The 21,083-nt window shown below is 47.6% G+C and overlaps 1 protein-coding gene across 17 annotated transcripts in view; it reads left to right on the top strand.

The window, feature by feature from the left end:
• ppargc1a (peroxisome proliferator-activated receptor gamma, coactivator 1 alpha) overlaps positions 1-21,083 on the top strand; it is a 221,335-nt gene that overhangs the window by 182,943 nt on the left and 17,309 nt on the right. For 4 of the 17 annotated variants that reach the window (XM_040181780.2, XM_078106348.1, XM_078106344.1 and 1 more), the window contains exons 1-3: positions 4,179-4,429; positions 7,102-7,281; positions 20,058-20,249. In XM_040181780.2, coding sequence (XP_040037714.2) covers positions 4,382-4,429; positions 7,102-7,281; positions 20,058-20,249 — 420 coding nt within the window. In that variant the 5' untranslated portion in view covers positions 4,179-4,381. Of the gene's footprint in view, positions 1-4,178; positions 4,896-7,101; positions 7,282-20,054; positions 20,250-21,083 lie in introns of those variants that run through there. The other 13 variants (XM_040181779.2, XM_040181778.2, XM_078106343.1 and 10 more) reach the window with 5 other exon arrangements.

Raw genomic sequence — 21,083 nt, 5'->3', positions numbered from 1 at the left:
AGCCCAAACCCTCATGGTCCAAAAATGATAATACTCCAGGTGAGTGCTGTATCCAAGCAAAACACAAGGGGCCTAACAGGTCCCCGCCCAGAGCGCTGGTTTAGCACAAAGAGGCCGGTGCTCACAGCTCACCCTGTGTTTTTTTGCCACCGTTTCCCAAATGCATCTCGCTGGTGATTTTAAACAAGCCCAATAACAGCCCGTGATATTATTCATCCGTGGCAGGGAGGGCAAAGTCGCCGCTTTTCCCCGGCTCCTCCAAAACAGAGCTGGAGTAAGGAGGGGATGTGGGGAGGGCGGAACCATCTCGTGTAGCGTCCCGGGCTCCTTTTGGTGTTTACCTGTCCCTGCATGGGGCCGATGCTATTTTCAGCTCCGAGGCTCAGCGACGGCTAACCGGCCGTCGCCTCTTCATGCCATTTGCCTTGATAATGTGGGCCGGACTCTCTGCGGGGGGAAAGCAGCCTCCATCCCCAAAGTGGCTAAATGACACAGTGGAGTTCATTGATGGAAAGGATTACACGCTCGCACGCAGGGTGGCGAGTCGGCAGGTTCTCTGAAGGGCACTACAAAGAGGGGAGGTGTGGAATCATCGCAAGGAGAAAATGCAGCAGCTTCCTGTATGTCAAGGGGCAAGCGTCTGCCTAATTTGTGGCGTCACACTGTTTATCTTGTCGCCTGTAACGCGTGAGCTAGCAGCCGACGGAGGCCAAGTGAATGCATTGACCTAGTGAGAGAGATCTCTCTGTGGCACGTGGAAGAAAACACACAGAAATGACTAAGAATTAAAAAATGTAGTTTTACATGTTTTCAAATATACAGTCAAATTCTTTGTGATCATTCAACACTATCAGGATCTTCCATTCAAACCTCGTATCCACTTACATTTCCTGTTGCCAGTTTTGTATGGCATTGCGTCCTATGTTATTGTAGAGCCTTTAACTCCTCTGAAATTTGACCACTTCCTCTGGCTTCCTCCTACTAAAGGAGAAAACAATATGACTTGTCAAGGGGAAAAGAAATCACCCAAACACCACAGATGGGAAAGCGGGAGGATAAAGCATAAACCGTCTTTTAACAGTCTCAGACAACAAATGATTAGAGGTAACACTCTGTTATACCTCTGCCCTCAATTAATTCCTATGAATCCAGCCACCATGTATTAAAATGGCCAGATGCTCGGATAGATTCCGTTGGGAGCAATGACATGCTCAAAGTGATATCAATCCCCCCCACGCAAACACAAACTGTGCAGCCGCTCAGTCTCAAAGGGCCGCTGACACAATTTATGGAAGAAGGAAAACAAGACACTGCCACTTGAGTATAGATGGACTGTCAAAAACGACACTTAAAAAATAAATTAAAAAAAGGACATTGCATGCTCAGTACTCGTTCAACTCTTCAACAGCGATGTTAATACCAGATTCCTTTGGATATTGTAAATGCAAATGTGAGACTGTACAATGAGTCAGAATATTCAAACAAAGACAATTAGCCCCCATTTTGGCTTTGAGAGCTCCACTTGTCAGCTGACTCTTGGGAGAAATTGTTTAATCATTAAGACCCTTTTCTTTCTGAGAAGCGCTAGCAGAACACGGCCGACTCCGGCGAGCGTGAAAGGGGTTTGTGCACGTGTGGAGCCGGCCATATTCTCTGTGCAAACAGAGAAATTGTCACATGGAATTATTTTTGAGCTGTGAGCCATTTAGCGATTAATCAACAGTCGCGTTTCAATTGATTTGCGTCTTTAACGTCTCCTGTTGCAGGTGCGTTGGTCTGCAAGGTTTGTGATCTTCAATTTAAGAGGTCAGGTCCGTCTTGTGGCAACAACACCCAAAGGGGTGTGAACTACTTTTCGCACTCCGACCTATAGATTCAGTCCCCTTGAGACTTAATATCTATAAGAATAAATGCGTGAGCAGTGTGAAAGCAAGACCCAAGGGCCTTTTTTGTTGCCGAATGAAAGAAAACGCGGTGATGTCGGGGCCCTCCGCTGGCGGTGCACCGCCCCGAATATCCGCTCTGATGTGGGGCTGCTAAACATCACCCATTTCTCATCCTGCATGTGACCATCTCTCCATACTCACACATTCATTAGCATCTCTCTGCGACTGAAAGGGAAGGCTGTGGCATTTCAAAGATTACCTGTACTTCAGTGGGGTTGTAGAACACGCCGCTCCTCCTTTTCCCCTTTTGATATGATTCCTTTACCTGGGGTGTAGATACAGATATCTACACCCTGCAAACATAAATATCCAGCCTCAAGCAAGAATGTGTCTGCGAAAGAAAATGAATCAAAGGCCATTCAAGAAAGGGAATCAGAACATAATATCTATTTTTGGCTCCCGTGCCTTAATTGGCATGAAGAGTACAATCAGATAAGCCTTTTGACTGTGACTTGGCGCATGGCGCTTCAGGAGAGGGAGGAATATAGTTTACCAGCATGCGTCTTCTGCCAAGGATTTGTTTCTCTCTTCTCCTTTTTTTTTTTCTTGGCAAGACTGCGTTCATTGTGGTGATAATACTCAAGTTGTAAGGAAGCTACCTGACCAGTTGCTACTCTACCGGCAGTTACCTTCATCCGTTGGACACGTACATATTAACTCCCCGATGATGAACAAGGTTTTTTTTTTGTAACTTCCGCTGTCACAGGTCCCAGCCCCCACCGAGCCGCATGTCACTCCCATGTTCCCCCACTATACTACGTCTCCGTGGTACTGGTCCATATGGGCTCTATGAGGTCACTGCACACACCACCTGCTCGGATCGGGTGTCGCTGTTGCTTCTGGGTAGTATCTCTGGGCACGGGTGGAGAGGCAGATGTATAGATTGAGCGGTACGAATGCCCTCATACAAAACATAAAACACACTAAATGTCTTACAATCACAGTGCATACACATTATTTTTTATGACTAAACAGAAAAAGGTACCTTGGTAAAAATGTCATGGAACGGTGTTAGAATTCTGTTATTCATGAACGTGCTGAGACGGCCCCTGAGGCAGTAACGGTGATAATTAACATACCAATTCAGTTAACCGTATACGAATAGAGCACAAAATAACATTTGGGATTAAAAGAGAATTGTTGCTGCAGGACGAGTGCCAGTCTCCCCGACAGACGCCCCAGTCTGTTTGAAATGTCCACAAAGCATTTGTTTTTATTTGGCCGCGGTAGTGTTGCCTATACACGCCCTGTTGACACTGTATACACGGCTGATACGCCAAAGTTTTCCTTTTTATTGCTTCTGAATGGACAAAGAAGAAGAACAACAACCCACTTTGTTCTAAGTGAGCATTTTCATGTATCAAACAATGGCACAAATTGGACAATAAGAATAGAAACACCACAACATGTGGTGGAGATCCTCCATAATACAGCCCTTTGTTTTCATTTGCTGAAGCATACTGGAAATATGTGATGACTTTGTTTTCCACATAACATGACCTATTTGTGCGCGTGCGAAGGACCTGGTTCATTCCTCCAAGAATCCCGATTCTGTGACGTATTTGCAGGACCGGCTTTGTGGAAAGGTTTCCTCCACTTATTGGGCAGCGACACAAGATCGAGGGCGTCAATTCGATGAACTCGGAGGTGCAGTCAAGTCCCATCTGTTCACTTGTTCCAAACCAAATACATGACTGATGATGGGCCTCGCCAAAAATAGAATTGGTCCTGAATGTCAAGGCGGCATATTGCTGACATTTGTGTAGTTGAATGGTTACAAACTACAAAACCAGACGTACATCCATTTACTCTTATTTGCCTTATTTTGAGCCCACTCTGAGGACAAAAAATGGAAGAAAAGGCCCCAAATCATTTGATTCTGAAGCATTTCAAAGTAAAGCTGTTAGAGTAACAACTCAAATCGAGATTTTGCAAAAAAATCCCATCAAATGAAAACAATTTCACAAAAGCATTTTCAACGTCACGCTACTTATTTACAGATGTTTTTTTCGAGTGTATCCAAGCAGCGTCGGTCACGTGCGTTTTTGTTGTTGTTGTTGCATGTATGCACAGAATACCGCGCGCATAGATTAATAAACCCCAGATATGGTTTTGAGGTGGACATTTTTTGCAGTGCACGGAGATGATTTTACTATGTGCGCAGGCAGACCCCGCCTGCTCGCCGCGCGTCACCGGCGAGTAGCGTGGACTCGGAGTCACTCCCCTGCCTACTTTTAATAGCTTTGTCATGTGATGGAAAGCAGTTGTAAGACAGGTGCCCTCGGTTCATTCTCGGCGAGGGGCAGCAGTTGCCTGTGTGAGAGCGACTGGGAAGCGTGTGTGGATTTCTTTTTTACTTCATTTCTTTCTTTTTTTCTTTTTTTTTCTTCTTTTTTTCTTTTTTGGGGGGGGTCGGGCCGTCATTCAGTGGCTGGATGGCGTGGGACAGGTGTAACCAGGACTCGGTGTGGAGAGAATTAGAGGTGAGCGCACTTCTTTCATCTTTCTAGCCCTGTGGACTTTCTTTTTTTGATTTTTTTGTTTTCCGTCCTGGAAACGTTGGACAACACTGACTATCCGAGACAGTGATTTGCACTATAAGTTCACGCTCTCTCCTCCTCCTTCTCCTCCTCCTCCTCCGCTGCTGGCGGCGGTGGCATGCCGGTGTTGCGCGCGTCTGCACGCAGTTTGAGGATGCGGGGGAATATACAACGCAGGGAATATATGACGAGTGACGGGGAATCTCCCTTTCCGCCGCGGTTAAAGATGTAGTTGTCGTAGTGCGTGCACGGGCTCGGGATCGGCGCTCTGCTCCTATGTTCTGCGCGCAGTCGGAGAGCGAGTGTTTGCACGCTTGCCGATATCCTTCCAGCCCGCGGGACTCTTCGCGCTCCGGTTCCCCGAGAAGGGTTTTTTCGTGCCCAAGCGACTGATATGTCTCGGAGTCAGGTATTTGGCTGACGCATGAAATCCACTCAATACGATGACAATCTCTTTGATGTGCTGTTGTCGGGAGAAACGGGTGTTATTTACAAAGGCTGGAGCAAAGGTTGTTCACGCCGAGGACTATCTGGCATTGCGCAGGAGCGTCATAATACTAACGGTAACGGTAGCGGGCACGTTTGTAAACCGGACACCCCGGCCGGTGCTTGATCGCGTTCACGTTTGCGCGAATATCACATTCCGGGTATTTGTATTATTTATACTATTATTTGTGTATGTCGTGGTTGGAACCCGCCGTCTGTCCCACCCTTCTGATTAAAGCACGTCAAAGGGACACTTCTATGTCCCCTTGCTCTCAATCTAGGGAGTCCGCCCAGCTGCTGGACGTTAAAGTGTACCTGGCAATACCTGGCTACTTGTCTACACAGGAGTCACCATCAGTGATGCTCCGGGGGGGTCTTTTCTCTGTAACGACGCGGTGTGGCTGTGCACCTCCGTACTTATCCACCCTGCGTGATGTGATAATGTGCGAAAGAAAGCTGCCTTTATTCGATCAAAGTGGGACTGTGCTATTTCAACAACCGTTTTAAGGGGGTGGCGTAGTATTCATACGCGCTCCGCGGGCACTTTAATCGCCGCGGCATGCACACGCTGTCACCCAAGCCCCGCAGGGTTCCAGGAGACGGGCTCCTTGTCCGTTTAGTTTTCCGCTCGTGTCAGTCGCAGAGACGGTCGCCTTGCCTTCTCGGCACCATCTATGAAATGTCTGCATTTAGAATTCCACAATGCAAACCTTGTTGCTACAATGACAGAACTCCTCCGGGGCGTGAGTACTTCCTCTGATGATCCTCCATAGCAGGTGCCGTGCGCGCTGCGTGCGTAAATCACCGGCGCGCTGTGTCGCGCCGCTGTTTGCCTGTCTGGCGGCGCTGTTTCATTAGTCCACCAAGAAGTCCGTGCGACAATTGGCCATAGTACGTCCAGCGGCTGCTACCTGTTTTTTTTTTTTTTTTATGGTGTCATTCCGTGCCCCTTCAGACTGGCTCATCTGTCCCCGTTTGCTCTTGCGGTTGTGCCATAACGGATTCGCCTCAACACGGTGTCGAAGTCGTCGTGCTTTCGTGTCGGTGCGAATTCGACGACGGGATGATCCGTGACAGCGGTGTCTGGTCGTGTGTTTTTTTTCCGACTTGGCACAGGCTCCGTGTCCCTGCTGCGCCCTAAGCTGAACCCCACTCTCATCCTCTCGTCAGTCCGCAGGCCAACTACCTCCCGGCTTCGCCCGAGGATATGTTCTGTCTGTCTTAGGGCCAAATGGCAGTGTTTGTACATACACTAAGTGCTGCCCACGCCATTAACAGTGTATGTTATGTGAGACAGAAGCCAGTTGGGTTTGGTCTGCATGTGCACAGTCTCAGATTGTAAACAAACATCGACTCTGCTGTGTTTTTGCCCTCTTGTATGTGCAAGAAGTAGGGAAACGTACCATGCTGAAAGTATGACAAAGATTTCACCTTAAATTAACCCTCATAACTTGCTGGCACCTCTTTGCCCTCCACCAGAACACCTTTTCAAATATCGATTTCCAGTCCAGAGCCCCTCACGTGCGGCTGATGATTAGCATGGGGAGGAAGCGTGGACAGCTGCCTCATACAGTACGCATGGGCTCGATTACACAAAAGTGGCTGGTGAATAGCAAAATGTCAACGGGCAGCGTTAAGCGGGTCTGCGCCTACGGCAGTGCTCAGGGAGCGACAGTGGGGGGACGGGGGGGCCGCACGGCGTTCTGCAGAGCGCAGTGGAAAAACGTTGCATGTGTCCGTGTTGTTGTGTAAAACCACGCACTTGCAGAAGCGTTCTGATAATAATCAATAGGACGTAATAAAAAGAATAATAAAAAGCTGTCAGAACGAAAGTGGCAGCCGTATGCCCAATTTTCAAATGAGGGAATTAAGAAACTTAAATTGTCATTAAGAGGAGAAGCTTAGAATTTGAATCACTGTCTGATTGGCATCCACACAATGTTTCGTCTTTCCTTTGTTTAGGCCTCAACAGCAGGTGTTGAAAAGACTTTTCTCTGATGTCCAGATTTAGATTCCCCCATCGTTTTTCAAGCTTGGCACCCAAAACACATCGTCTGATTTGCATATGAAGTAGATGTGATTTTTTTTCTCTCTCTGACCATCCATGTTTTCTTTTTTCTCCATTCCAGTGTGCTGCCTTAGTTGGTGAAGACCAGCCTCTCTGCCCGGACCTCCCTGAACTTGACCTCTCAGAGCTGGATGTCAGTGACTTAGATGCCGACAGCTTCCTTGGTGGCCTCAAATGGTACAGCGACCAATCGGAGATTATTTCTACCCAGTATGGCAACGATGCATCCAATCTTTTTGAGGTCAGTAAAGCGTCCATGTATTTTCATATTCATCACCTTCATCAATATGTATAACATGGCAACGTGCTGTTTCTCAGCACCCTGGTGCTATGGAACGTCTTTGCATCCGTAAGTGATTTCCTCCCTGCTTGTCTCAAGAGTGAGCCGGAATGACCGCGTAGCCGAGTTAAGACAACGCGCATATCTCGAAAAAACACAAGCTAAACATAATGTTCAACTGCTACCAGTTTACAAACATGCTTTTACATTGCTCCCAAGTACAAAAGGTGAGATAACCTGAAGAGTGATAAGCCCTATGAGGACCTTGGTCCCCTTGTTTGCATCCGGGCCCTCTTATCAAAACTTTGAACATTTATATCAGCCAAGAGTCCGTATTTCGGCACACACCTGACATAAAGCTCCGGTAGTAAACTCTGGACACGGTGGCTGTATTGCAAAACGCTTTTCAAAGGTTGGAGTGTAAAACTTTAATCTTTGTTTCCACCTCTCTGTCCATATTTCTCTCGGTTTCCTCCCATCACTTTCTTTCCATCTGACTCTCTCTCTCTGTCTGTCCTCGCCCGGTGACAAACGAAGTCCACAGGGGGAGATGAACTGGCCGGGGCCATAAAGCCATCGGTCTTGGGACTGAGATCTAGTCCCCAGTTCATTATAAGCCTTTATCAGTACCAGAGATAGACAAGAAAGACTGAGATTGGATGTTTTAGCCTCGTCGTGGGAGGAAAAACCCTGTCTGAGGAGGCAATGCGTGTGCCTTTGGCCCTGTCATGTGGTCACGTTCTCAGGGTTTGTGTGTGAGCGTATTTTTGTGCGTCCCCCCTCAGTGGTCTTGGTTGATAACGGACCAAATTCTTTCCACGTTTCCCCTCCTCCGTACTGCCACCTTTGTCAGAGTCTCTTTATATCACCACACATCGTACCTCTGCGGACCGCACGCACGCACGCACACACCCACAGGCACACACCCACACGCACCCCCACCACCACACACACACGAGATGGGGCGCCTTAAGTACTAGCTGGTGTGACCGTGGCTTTTCTGTCGTCTGAGACTGATATGGCTTCCAGCCACTGAGTGGCTCTGGGGATAGATAAAAATACCAATGAGTGTATGCATGTGCCTCTGTGTGTGTGTGTGTGTGTGTCATTTAAAGACACAATGGAACTTAGCACCCACCGAGGACCCTGGTGAGGGAACTAGCTCTGAGCAAGAAGCCGTGTCTGAATCCCGGTTTGGGAAAGAGCGTGTATTTGTGTGCCTGCACACAGGCACATGCGCATTTGTGTGGATGTTTGCATCCATACAAATTGCAGTGAGCGAGTGATGTTTTTCACATACCAAGTGAGCCAGCAGCTGGTATAACGCCGAGGATGTGGACAGGCTTGGAATCATGCAGTGAAAACTGGGATTTCAAAGCAAGTAATGAATTTTCACTGACTGGGGATTTTTTTTTTTCTCCGTCTTTGGAAAGTTTCAAGTCCCCATGTGAAGTGTTCAGTTCATCACAGGCAGGACCCAGCTAATCCTGCTTAATCTGACAGGGGAAAGTTTGCCGCTCGGCAAAACTCACAAAGCTGGGCCTGCCCCCCCCCCCCCCCCCCCCCCCCCCCTCCGATTGGCCTACACACAGGGCAGAGAAGCAACCGATAAAAAGTTTGAGTAATGTTAATAACCAGGCCGAATAACCGCCTCATCGTTCTCTGCCGTTTTCCCTTCGTCTCAAACGTATCCATCAACTTCACAAATCTGCATGACATGAGAAAAATCCAGTTGCCCGTGATCAAGGCTGCGCTTAGTTACATGTGTAACAGCTGGGTGCAGCTGTCACGCTGGGGCCCCTCTTATAAAAAGTCCCCATCAAACAACATGCTCCTTGGAAGTTTGAACCTGCTTTCATTAGTTCAAGTAAGTCAACTGTTGAAATGATTTGCAGCTCAGAAGGAAAGACAAACACCTATTGTTTTTTTTAACTGGGGCTTTGATTCAGGTCTCAGTTCCGTGTGACAGGCGTGTAGGAAATAAGTACATAGAGCTTTGTGCTTGTGTCTTGGTTGAAACGCAGGGACCGGTAACGTAATAAAGACTTGAGTCTAATTTGTTAATGGAGGAGGTGTCGGGGTCGAGGTACATTGGTCACACCGTCAAGTGTTTGCATGTGCACGTTCTGTTCTGAGATCACAGGCCGTCCCATCGCTGGCCTTTAGCTCCATTCCCTGCCACTGGCCCAACTGTCCCCGACAAGAAATGTGGAGAATGATAGACCCCCTCCGCCCCTTGTAACTGACACATCCACATAAAAGCTGTCGCTCCTGGCGCAGTGTGTTTGACACCTCTTCAAAACGGGCCAACCGTGAAAGTCCACAGTCTATTTTGGGCTGCAGTTGTTAAGGGGTGGTTACTCCCGATAGGTTCCCAATGTACTGCCAAAGATAATGCCATAGAAGTGTGACCCGAAGTCCTTTTAACCGCGGCACCTTCATGTCAAACTTTGCTTGAGTGACGGAAAGGCATCCCGTTGGTTTTAACTTAGTCTCATTCCGGCGTGGACGACCTCGGCAAGCGGCCGCACCGGGATGCGCCACGGCCACATCGCTCGTATACGGATGAACGCGTCCAAGTGATTATGCAAGACCATCGCCGCCGGGTTCACCCTCTGAGATTTTATCGCCGCCGTACCTGTCCTGTTTTGTGATACACTGACGATAGATGGACAGGTGGGACAAAGGAACAGGGGCAGATAGATAAAAGCCAAACAAAGGGAGGCGCAGTGATGGACAGAAAAGGCCAACAGATGACATAACAGACACAGGGACAGATGGGCGGTGAAAGAGACAAATGTAGAGACCAGTAACAGCTTGGACTGGTGCCAGCCCAAATGAAAGCCCGCTGATTGGAAGTAAAAGGTTGTGGGCTTTGCGGGTAGTAAAATAAGATACCAGGGCTTAAGGCTTTACCCAGATATTGCAACGCATGTGAGCGCACACATGTGGGCCATGTGACTCCCACCGGGACGCGCTGTGTGTGTTTTGGCGTCCGACTTTGCAAGGCGTCACCTTGATTTGTCTGGCTTGTTTGAGCGTTTTTGGACAGATGCTCAGGCGCTTATGTTTAAGTAAAGGCAGATTAGTTTGATCGGGGCATCTTTAGTAGGCTTTGATAAAACATGTTGTGATTAAATGTATTTTTTCTTCCTTCCCTGCAAAACACATGGAAGCTTAAAGGAGCACACAAACTTGTTGGCGGGCCTGCGAGCTGAGACAGGAGTGCGTAACAAGTCATTGTCATGCCCACACACACACACACACACACACACACACACACACACACACACAAGCGCAGACGGCAGAGACGTCCCTGTTCTTACTCCCTGCTGAATGCCGGTTGCGTTTATTTTGCAAATTTATGCTGACATTTGAGAGCACACCACCCGCACCAGTTCACCGCTCCAGCAAAGGGTGTATGAATTATCATACCCCGCTGTATAATACGATTTTCTCAAGTGAGTCTTATTAGAATACGCCGCGGTTTCCTCATCTCCAGTTCCCTCCCGTTTTCACCGTGCTGATGCGTTATTTGCACTGTCTGATGGAAGAAATCCTCCGTCACTGTCAAACTGAAGGCAAACCGCGCTTTCAGACCCGCGGCTACGCTGTCTCAAGATAAACAAATGGGAGGCAGCGCAGACGAGTAGGCGCAGACGTATAGTAGAGAGATTCAGACTAGGGCTGTCCGTGCCTGTGTCATCTCGGAGCGTCTGTCAGATCCACTCCACAACAAGAGCTCTCAACCCGCTGCCCTGCAACACTGTGGGCCATCCACCCCCTCGCTCTGCCGCCCTCCATCCCTCTGTCTTTTTTCCGCTCCCAAGGCAAAGCATTTGTTCCTGGCTGATGGGAAGTTGAAGCTGCATTCGCAAAACAAATATATTCTGGCCTCCGACAATCGCTTCTGGAGAGAAACGCTGGAAGGGAGCGAGCAGGGAAAAAAATAAAGCGAGCAGGCGGATATAGCCCAAAAAAAGGAAAAAAAAAAGGGGTCCCCTCAGGGAATGTTTTGAAAAAGAGCAAGGGAACATCCTTTGGTCTGGTGCTGGCTTCTTGACTGCATGTCTGCCTCTTTCCCCCGCTCTCTCTCTCTCACACACACACCCACACACACACACACACACACCAAGCCCCATTCCCAGTGGGCCGCTGCTGCTGATTGAAGCATGGTTTGGTGTTCCTGCCCCAGCTGATCCCCTGCCCCCTGTGGATACCCATCTCTCTCATCACACTGGAGCCACCGATGTGTTTGTGTGCATGTGTATCTTTTGTGTAATTGAGACACCCTATACGAAGATCAGATAGAGGTCTTTTCTGGCCAGACACAACACTATCATTGCTTTCTGTTTTGTGTGTTTGTGTGTGTGTGTATTGGGCAGAAATGACTATTTTTAGTACCTGGGGTAATCTCCACTAAGAGCCTTTCAGAGCTGTTTCACTTAAACCTGGCCAAAACACTAAGCCAATAATCCCCCCGCCCCCCTCACACTCATACAGTCACACACACAGCAACACGTTGCAGCGATGCCATGCGATAAGACCCACCTTCCTTGTATTATTTATCAGTGTACGCTTACGAGTACGAGGGATGTATAAAGCGGCGATTCCTAGAATGCTTTCACACTCTTCTCTCTGCGCAACTGGGGTTAAGTATAAGATGGTCTTTACATAGTTGAAATGAATTGAGGAAAGAGTTTTAAAAGAGAACGAACGCAAACAGCGAATTGTGGCAAAACAGTACGAATAACAGACGAAGGAGGAAACCTTGACAGAGAAAGAGAGACGGGGTGGAGGCAAAGACCTCCAATCGGTGAGTGACGCAATTCCCGGCGAAGAGCTATCAGTCTTGCACGATCGCTTGCTTCCCCTACTTGTGTGTGTGGGGGCGTCCCGTGCCTCGGCTAGCCCTTCTTCTCTGTTAGTTTGTCCGTCGCGGCGTATTTGCTCCTTAGCTACCAGAGAGCCTTGTTGATTCTGAACCATAATCAATCATTTAGGGAACAAATAATGTATTTAAGGAATTAATTACAAAAAAAAAGGTGATAACCAATTATGGGATGTGTTTCCCATCCCTCTTGGGTCAAAGGCCTCTGCTTAGTCAGAAGCGTGCACCTGTGGTGTCACACGACAGTGCTCTTCAATCTTGTACTGTACTAGTTTTTCCTGGTTGAGAGTTTAATATTTGAGTTTTGTCGTCCATGCAGAAAAACAACTCCTCCCCGTTCTAACTAAGCCTTATGTTGTGCACTGCATGCTTATAGCTCCAGCTTATTTCCCCCCTGAAATATTTAAGTCTGCACAGGCCTCAAATAGTTCAAGAGGCTCTCTTAGGCTCTGCTGATGCGTGAGTGACTGGATGCTTGGATGACTCACTTGCTGCCCAATCAGAAGTTTCTGACTCTAAACTGAAAGCAGAAGCTTTTACAGAATGTTTGGTCATCGCGGATCCAAAGCATTCCTCCCCCTCTAACTTTTCTAAAACAAGCATGTTCATTTCCGGAATAAAAAGGGAGGGGAATGGCAATGTCACTAAGGGATGTAGAAATGGGTCGACATGATTATACGGCAAAGGGTAGTTCAAGGAAGTGCATATCAGGTAAATTGTAATTTAGCTGTATTAATTCGCCATCGCAGCTCTAAAGTTTGTCTGCTTGTCAATCAGCTCTTTGCGGAAGAACATTTTTGCGGGTACACCAGCAAGAGCCTCAGTGTTTCATACAGCTGTGGGCTGTGTTGTATGATCACTTGAAGGGCTCATTGGGATGTCATCAAGTGGTCAGTGACCACTGATTATTGTGCTTTTGGCAAACATCTCACAGTCTAGTGTGCAGGTGCAGTGGGCCTGCGAGCCTACCCGAACTAAAGGCAACACGATCAGTATTCCACCGAGTATAGATCCCGGATTAAGATGAAATACGGCTCAACATTCAATGTTGATGCTACAAAGAAATACTCGAAGAGCTTTCATGCCCTCCCTCTTCATCCTTTCTCATCGTTGGCTCGACTCAACGCGTTGGGATTGTATCGACTTCAGTGCACAATTTCTTGAAGGTTTTCATTTCTTCACTTCGCAAAGCTTGACGCACCACCACGTCGTTAGCAGCAACACATCGTGCGGAGGCTGGCAAAGTCTTTTGCGTTTGACCACCGCTACTACGCGTGCAACCCTTCCATATATGGCACTTGAAAGAGCGCAAGAAAGAAATAAAATCCTGCCGGGATAACGCGCTCACATGAGAGGCATACGAGCCTCCTACCTGGATCCCGGAGCGAAAAGGCACTCGCTGGCGCACACAGAAGTCAAGGTAAAAGATAATGCGTTTATTTAGTAATCAGCAAATAGCTTTTATGCAGTGGGTAAGTGGTGAAGCCTGTGAGGCAACGATAAGATCGTTTGCTTTCAGGTGTTTCCCTGTCGCACCAGCGACGGCATTGAGAGCAAATTAAATAGGGTGACCTTTTTTTTTTTGCCGCCGCCGCCGTCGATTCAAATTGACTGTGTTTCCCCCCCAAAAAAGATTCCGCCATTTCGATTAGCATAAATTTGTGACATTGCAGCCGCCGTCATATGCGCAAACACATGCACGCAAAGATGTAGAATAGGACAATGACACAGAAACACAGCGTTTGTTTGAAACGCCACGGACCACTCGAGCCGCTCCACGGCTCCTCTTGCTTTGGCATCTCTCCGAGGAAGACATTACTGTGACAAATGAAACGCCACGAACCCTCGATGGGCTTGGCAGGGCCTGAAAGGTCAGGAGATGTATTTGTGTGCATACTTGTACGTGGTTCTGTGCAAAGGTGGTGTAAAGCAGCGGATGATAACATTGAGTCCTCGCCGTGAAAAAACAGTTCTGGTCCATTCTGTTCCCCTCGCAAATCTATGTAAATGTCAAAGTGACCAGCCTACTTTGTGTGTGCGCGCGTGCGCGTGTGTGTGTGTGTGTGTATGTGTAATTATTTTATGGACAGCTGTGCTTGACTGCTGACGGCAGACTTAGATTCCAGCCAGGAAATGTGACAGTGTCCATTTAGCAAGATGGACATTGGAATCAGTCTGTGCTCCTGTTTTTCCTCTCCCCCTCTCTGCATCCGCTCTGCCCCCCCCCATCCTTGTGTTCCTCCAACACATTATCAACAGTGTCACAGTATGTTCAAAGGCCCCTTGCTTAGTTGTGCACATTCAGAGCTGCCGACTTAAGCAAATAGCTATTTGCATTCTATTAGGCGAAAAAAAAAAGCAGAGGGAAGCACCATTATTCATCCCGTCTCTGCATCCAGCTGAATATTCTTTATCCGAGGCTCCAAATCTCTGTTTTTCTCCCCCACTTGCTACGATCATCAAAACAAGTCAGAGCAATCACAGCAATCAGTGTTTCCACGCGCCAAGCCGATTGGGAAGCCCCTGCCAAAACAAAGAGTTAGACTTCACTGATATTGATGGTGTGTGATTCTGTGGTGTTAGCAAACGGTTGCCTGGGCCATCTGTTGGACGGCTGTCGAAAGAAAACAACAGCAGCTCAGGGCAGGACTGTAGATGGGGATACACCCAGCCCCCTGAGATCCTATTGTTCCTTAGCATAGCTGTGAGTTTGTATGAATACAAGCGTGCATGCATTTCTATGCAGTGGTGGGTTACCTCGATCCCCATTGCACCCCAATTGTCCATTGGAGGTATTTCTAGTGTGCATGTTTGTGAGAAGGTACACAAATGAATAACCAATATCTTAAAGTAAGGGAGGTGGTGTGCCTGCAGCCTCGTAACAGCCTCAGTTGATCTCAGCCGATGTCTGACATGGTTCACGTGGTTAGTTTTGGCAAAAGCAAAAAGCAGAAGCAGGGTTACCGGTCAGAGGGTTTTTCCACTGAGAGCTAGAAAGAAGAATGCCGCTAACATCCCTCGGGTCTCATCCCTGGGATCTGGCCTGTGTCAGGATGTGTAACAACACCTCACACACACACACACACACACACACAAAGCTCCTCTTCTCACTTTCTATTTCCCTTCTTTTCCCGATTAGCTCATCAGATAGTGCTGTAACAGTCTCAAACGGTTCCCAGGAGATGCATCATCTCTCCACACACACACACACACACACTGGTTCTCATTGATAGGTCGAACCGTTTCCTCACTGATGTGCAACTCACATAGGCTTCTAAACTGAGACAGACATTGGCCATGTAAACAGTCAGCTTCTCTGCAGAAGCACTTCTTCTTCATTCAGAGAGCTGCCATTTTTGTTCAAGCTGAGGCACACAAAAAAGAAAAAGCGTGCCAGAGCGGAGGGATTATCACGACACAAGTTGTGGTATTATTGCTAAGCAGGATGGAGAATCCTAAAGTCAACTGTCTTATGCTTAGACTGGGCAACCTTGTCTGAATTTAGAGGTTACTAGATTTAGCAATTTACCACACAAGCCATCACGGTGAGCCATAATATATGGTGAATCCATAGGGGCGACAACAGAGGAGAGACAGAGGAGGGATGCATCACTTGATGGATCCGTAGAGATACACTTACATGGAGACTCTCAATATCTAGTCTATAGTATCATTCCCTTTGGATGTTGTTTCCGAATTCCAAGATGCCATATTGATTCTGTAGTCATATGGAAAACGACACGAGCCGTCAGTTTGCTTTTATGTATTACGGAGCCAATCACAGCCGGGACCCCGATGGAGGTTTAACATTTGGTTTTATGATTTGGAACATTGCCAAACTGTTTCACCGCCGCCACACACACACACACACACACACACACACACACACACACAGACAGACACACAGGGAGACTTAACAGTGTTATGTATGGCTTCAACGCTCCGTATAGGCCATAATCACCCTCTCTCCATCTCAGTAAGCTCATGCTAAATGACCAGACGTCTCTGGCGGCTGCCATGATTTGTCTCTCTGCCGTGCATCGTGCCGTACCTCACCCTCCCTGCCTCACTTCTCTCCCTCCTCCCCTGCTGCCATATGTTGTGCCTGTGTGACCGGCCGACGTGTCGGGCCTGACCAACGCCTTAATGGCAAGGTTGACGTTGATTTATTTCCTCTGAAATCGGGGGGGGGCTTGGGGTAATAACACAAAATGGCATTATTTGTTTATAAAATCTTATAAGAAGGCTGCCCCCCCCCGTGCCCGTCCCTCCCCGCCTCTCCCACCAGCACACTTGCGGCCAGCACATACCCCTCGATTTCTGATTGTGCCATGATTACAAGGTCTGGCTGGTCGCTTAACCTCATCGAGAATGTTTTTAAAAATCTGACAGAGCAAAGAGGAGTAGAAAAAAAAATAAACGATTGAGATGAAGCAATGCAATTAAATTGTCAAGACACAGATTTAACCCTGCCACGCAATTTGGGGGCCAATTTATTAAGAATGCTTTCTGTCTAAATGGATGCTATTCCAATATCTACAGAGAAGAGTGTGCAAAAAAGAGACAGTGAGAATAAACAGCACTTTAAATACCAGATGACCCATTTAATGGGAGATATTTTATCTTCCCACGTCCACAGGGTCTGTCACATGTTCTGCCTCTCATTCGTTGATAACGGCGGGGCTGTTTAGTCCGTTGAAACCCCATCTTGGTGTTATTCAGTGATCGGGTCTATCATTCTGGCACTTTCACAACACATTCCGTTCCTTTTAACACGTAAATGATGCATTGCCCTGAAAAGCTCGTTAAAATTTGATCCCCGGCAAATTTGCTCAGGAGCTTGAAATCCTCAAGAAGCAATTAGCAGATTTAATTTGTCCATTTGCCCCAGTGTGCAGAAGTGGGTGTTTGTTTAAAACAGCACTTTCACCTCACGTTATCAGCTGTGTGAATAGTATCTCCTGGAACACAATGCTGTGCTCAACTCAATAAAAGAGTTAAAGGCAAGGACAACCTCAAAGACAGCCTGACTGATAACAAAAGGGCCTCGCCTAATAATGAACAACGGGACTTGGCTTTGTCTTCGCTGACTTGGGGAAGCTGGGGTGAAGGAGGGGGAGAGGAGCTCTGCCAGCACTTGCCATCATGTTTTATGGCTAATTGAAGCATTTGGAATAAAATAGTCCCAAAATGGCACCCTTTAGGATTGGAGTGGGGTTAATATATTGTGATCCCGCAATTAGCCTAGGATTGTTAAGATCTCTTTAATTCGGTGGGGTCCATTAAGCGGGGTGAGCGAGAAAGTGTTCCCACCGAGGCAATTTTTCTCTTCTCTCTTTGTTATTCATGCCCTTTTTCCCTCTCAGCAGCTGCTCTGGTAATCAATATAAGTGGACATGGCTGTCAGGAGGTTTCCAGGTTTTCTCCACGTCGCACCCCCTTCAGGTGCCGCAGCTCCTGAAGTCGGCCCACACCGATATTTTGTAGATAGATATACAAGGGGAGAGTGAGTCATTAGTAAAAGATTGACTTTTGTGCAGAAGCTTTGCAATGTGTGATCCAAAAGCCGGCATGGAAAAGCTCGCCGTCCTGGACAGGGGTATTAGATCATGCTCTCTCCAGGGTAGAAACAATCACTGAGGTTGATCTTTACCCCAGTTCGCCAAATCCCCACTTGGCGTTAGAGAGCCTCCACTGGAGCCGCGGCAGCGGGTTCGGCATGATCGTCACGATTTAGGGTTTTTACAAGTGACTCTTTCAGAATATGAGACCCTTTTGGGTTATCTTTGGGGATAGTGTGCCAGTGGGAGCTTGCCAACTCGTATAGGTTTTTTGAAACGGGATTGAAATTGCTACATTTGATCCTGCCACAGCCTCGAAAATTCCCCAATCCTCTCCAAACCATGACATAATGAAGCTTGCACAGCCCTCTTAACTCGTAGCATTACTAGTGTCACAGTGTCGCACACACACTAATATCTCCACAAGGTATGGGGTTGAACTGACTATCGAGGGGAATTGAGCCTCACTTAAACACAGCATTGCTTTGATAGTTGGTGAGTTTGGACCGAAACAGATGTCTGGCTCATTAAAGACTCATTTGTGATAATCTGAAATGATCCTATTTTCAATTTCCCAGACGAGAATGTATATTTGGGCTAAGAAAAGGCTCCGTCTTTATCAGCGGTTAATACCTACCCGCTTAGTGCTCAGGTAATAACTTGGGATGCTGGAAATGTGGAACATTTCAGTGGCGTAGGGTTCCAGCACAGTGGATTTGAAGCTCCTTGCAAGTAATTAAACAGCATGCCACCTCATACAGAGCAATTTCCTGCAAGGCGTTTGCTTGCCAATGCGACATGGCCACAGTCCTACGTCGCGTTATCTCTGTGAAATATGTCCCCTTTATCATTTTTTAATAATGACTGAGTGCTCATGTTGATAGAGGAAAATCTACTCAATGAACACCAGATTAACGTTTCCCTCGCTGTTAGTTAGCCAACTGAACGTTTACCTCTATCTCTGTCTCTTATGGATGGTAAATCGCAAGGGGGGGAAAACATTAAAATGGCCGCTATCGCACTGGTAAATCCAAACCTGCTCCAAATGTGCCATCCGTGGTGGGTGTGTAATTATGTAAAATCAGTGGGGTAGACGGAAACAAGTGGGTGGGAGTAAATGTTGTGCATTTGAGTCTTTGGAGGTCTAGTGCTGGCATCTGAGTGGTGGTTGGCCCCCTCGGCATGATGATGGCCACACGCCGCCGCCGCCGAGCAATGAAAATCCCTCCATGTGCATAAAGGGATTTGTTCTTTTTGGGGCTGGCCGCGAAACACCTCGAGGTGACGACGCTGTTTATCTTTCCGCTGTCTTTAAGTCCCCCGGGGGCTTTTATGGCCCTGGAACTTACAGTTCTTGTTGTCACTTGTCACAGCGGAAAGAAACAGCCTCTCGCACGCGCTTTCCTCTCACCCTTAATATCCATCCTCCTTATTCTTGTTCATCTCTCTACATACATGCACAGTTTTTATCCCCGTTGAACCCGCATGGTAGATAGTTGGCAGCTGCCGATCTCCTGTTCTCCCTCACTCTCATGATCCATCTCCTTACAGTGTATTCGTCTCTGTGTCTGTTTATTTCTCACACACGGCTATAATCTCTACCATTAAACAGCCAGCTGCACCAATCACACAACTCCTCGGGCACATCAAAGAGGAGCTGAGTGGCAAGAACAAGCTTTACTTTTCACGAAAAGTTGATGGCAACTTCCCGCCCATCGTGAACATCGGCTGTCATGCCAACATTTTAAATATATCACATTTATTTAGCATTAGCGGGTGGTAATTCGACTTATCGGAGGATTGCTTGCAAACATCTCGTCGGCAAGCAGATCGTCTGCCGTTTCTGTGAGGGAGGAGACTTCCGCTCATTGTTTGGTTTAGCCCCACAAACCCGTCCGTACTGTAACTCACCCCGACCCATTCCTGTCTTCCCGAGATACTTGCTACTTGTCAGTCCTGGTAATGGGTTTCTTGGGGGAGATATTATTTTGGTCCAGTAAGCTGCATGCTTAAAACATGAGTGACAGCCTTGACTCACTTGCAGAGAGAGAGAATTTTTTTTTTTTTTTTAAAGGCTGCCAAAATAGAGTCGGCTCTACTGCGGCATAAAAAAGAAGAAATTAGGAAAAAAAAGCTTCCCACTCTGTGAAAAATAAAAGCCGCCATGAAACCACCCACCACCTTTGCTTAAGAGTTGCAACTTCTCCAGACTAAAATGTCCTATTTCCCCCGTCTCTCTATTTTTCTGTCTCCGTCTTCCCCACTTTCCCTCCCCCCCCAAGAAGATAGATGAAGAAAATGAGGCCAACTTGCTGGCAGTGCTTACAGAGACCCTGGACAGCATCCCGGTGGATGAGGACGGATTGCCTTCGTTTGAGGCCCTGGCAGATGGGGACGTGACCAATGCCAGTGACCGGAGCTGTCCCTCCTCCCCTGACGGCTCGCCGCGCACCCCAGAGCCCGAGGAGCCCTCCCTGGTAAGACCAAACGGCCCGACCTCTTCGAGACCCCCGCGTCACCACCATTCCAGGGCTTAAAACACAAGTCATTCCCAAGACGTGACGTCTGACCCTGCTTGCTTCCGTGCCGGTCCATGGGAGACTCTCAGCACAGACTGGGCACCGAAAGTGGCCAGTTTGCTTGTTAGGCGTCGCCAAATCCACCCTGCGCCACAGTCGCCACCATTGTACGCACAGTACGAGTAGTGGAAGCGTGCAGAGATGCAGATGCAGTGAGGATTGAAGTAAATGGAATGGATCAGCGTGTTCGCTGCTTTGTGCTAATTACATAACAGTGCTTTTGTGGCACCAATTCAATGATATGAACGCTGTGGTTGGGCCAACTACGGTTGACACAGTGCCACGGGCCCTGAAATCAAGCCGGCACCAAATTAAAGTAAGGGGAGAAAGTAATCCATCTCGTCGAGTCTCACTGAGTCCCGACTAATCTCCCTCGGCCCGAGTCGTGTTTTTTGGCAAAAGGACAGGGCTCTCTCGATTTAGTCAGCCTACCTTTGTGTGCTTTTTACACATGGCCATACCATCTGGGCATTTCTCTGGTGTAACGGCTCTGACCTCAAATGTTATTTTCATTATGTATTCCGTGCCGGTTCCTTGTAAAATGACCTTCAGCCACTTGCCTAAGCGTGTTTATTTAATCACATTAGAAAAGCCTGTCTTTGTTTACACAAAAACACCTGTACAGGAAGAAAAAAACTTCTCCTGTCACATACTGTAAATTGTCTAATCTTTTAAAAATGTCAGTGATATTATCTTTTATGGCTGCAGCTTTGGTCTCCTCTGGTTGTACAT

Source organism: Gasterosteus aculeatus, chromosome 7, assembly GCF_964276395.1.
Source record: "Gasterosteus aculeatus chromosome 7, fGasAcu3.hap1.1, whole genome shotgun sequence".
In the NCBI taxonomy this organism is placed as follows: Eukaryota; Metazoa; Chordata; class Actinopteri; order Perciformes; family Gasterosteidae; genus Gasterosteus; species Gasterosteus aculeatus.
This window is presented reverse-complemented; position numbering and strand designations above follow the sequence as displayed.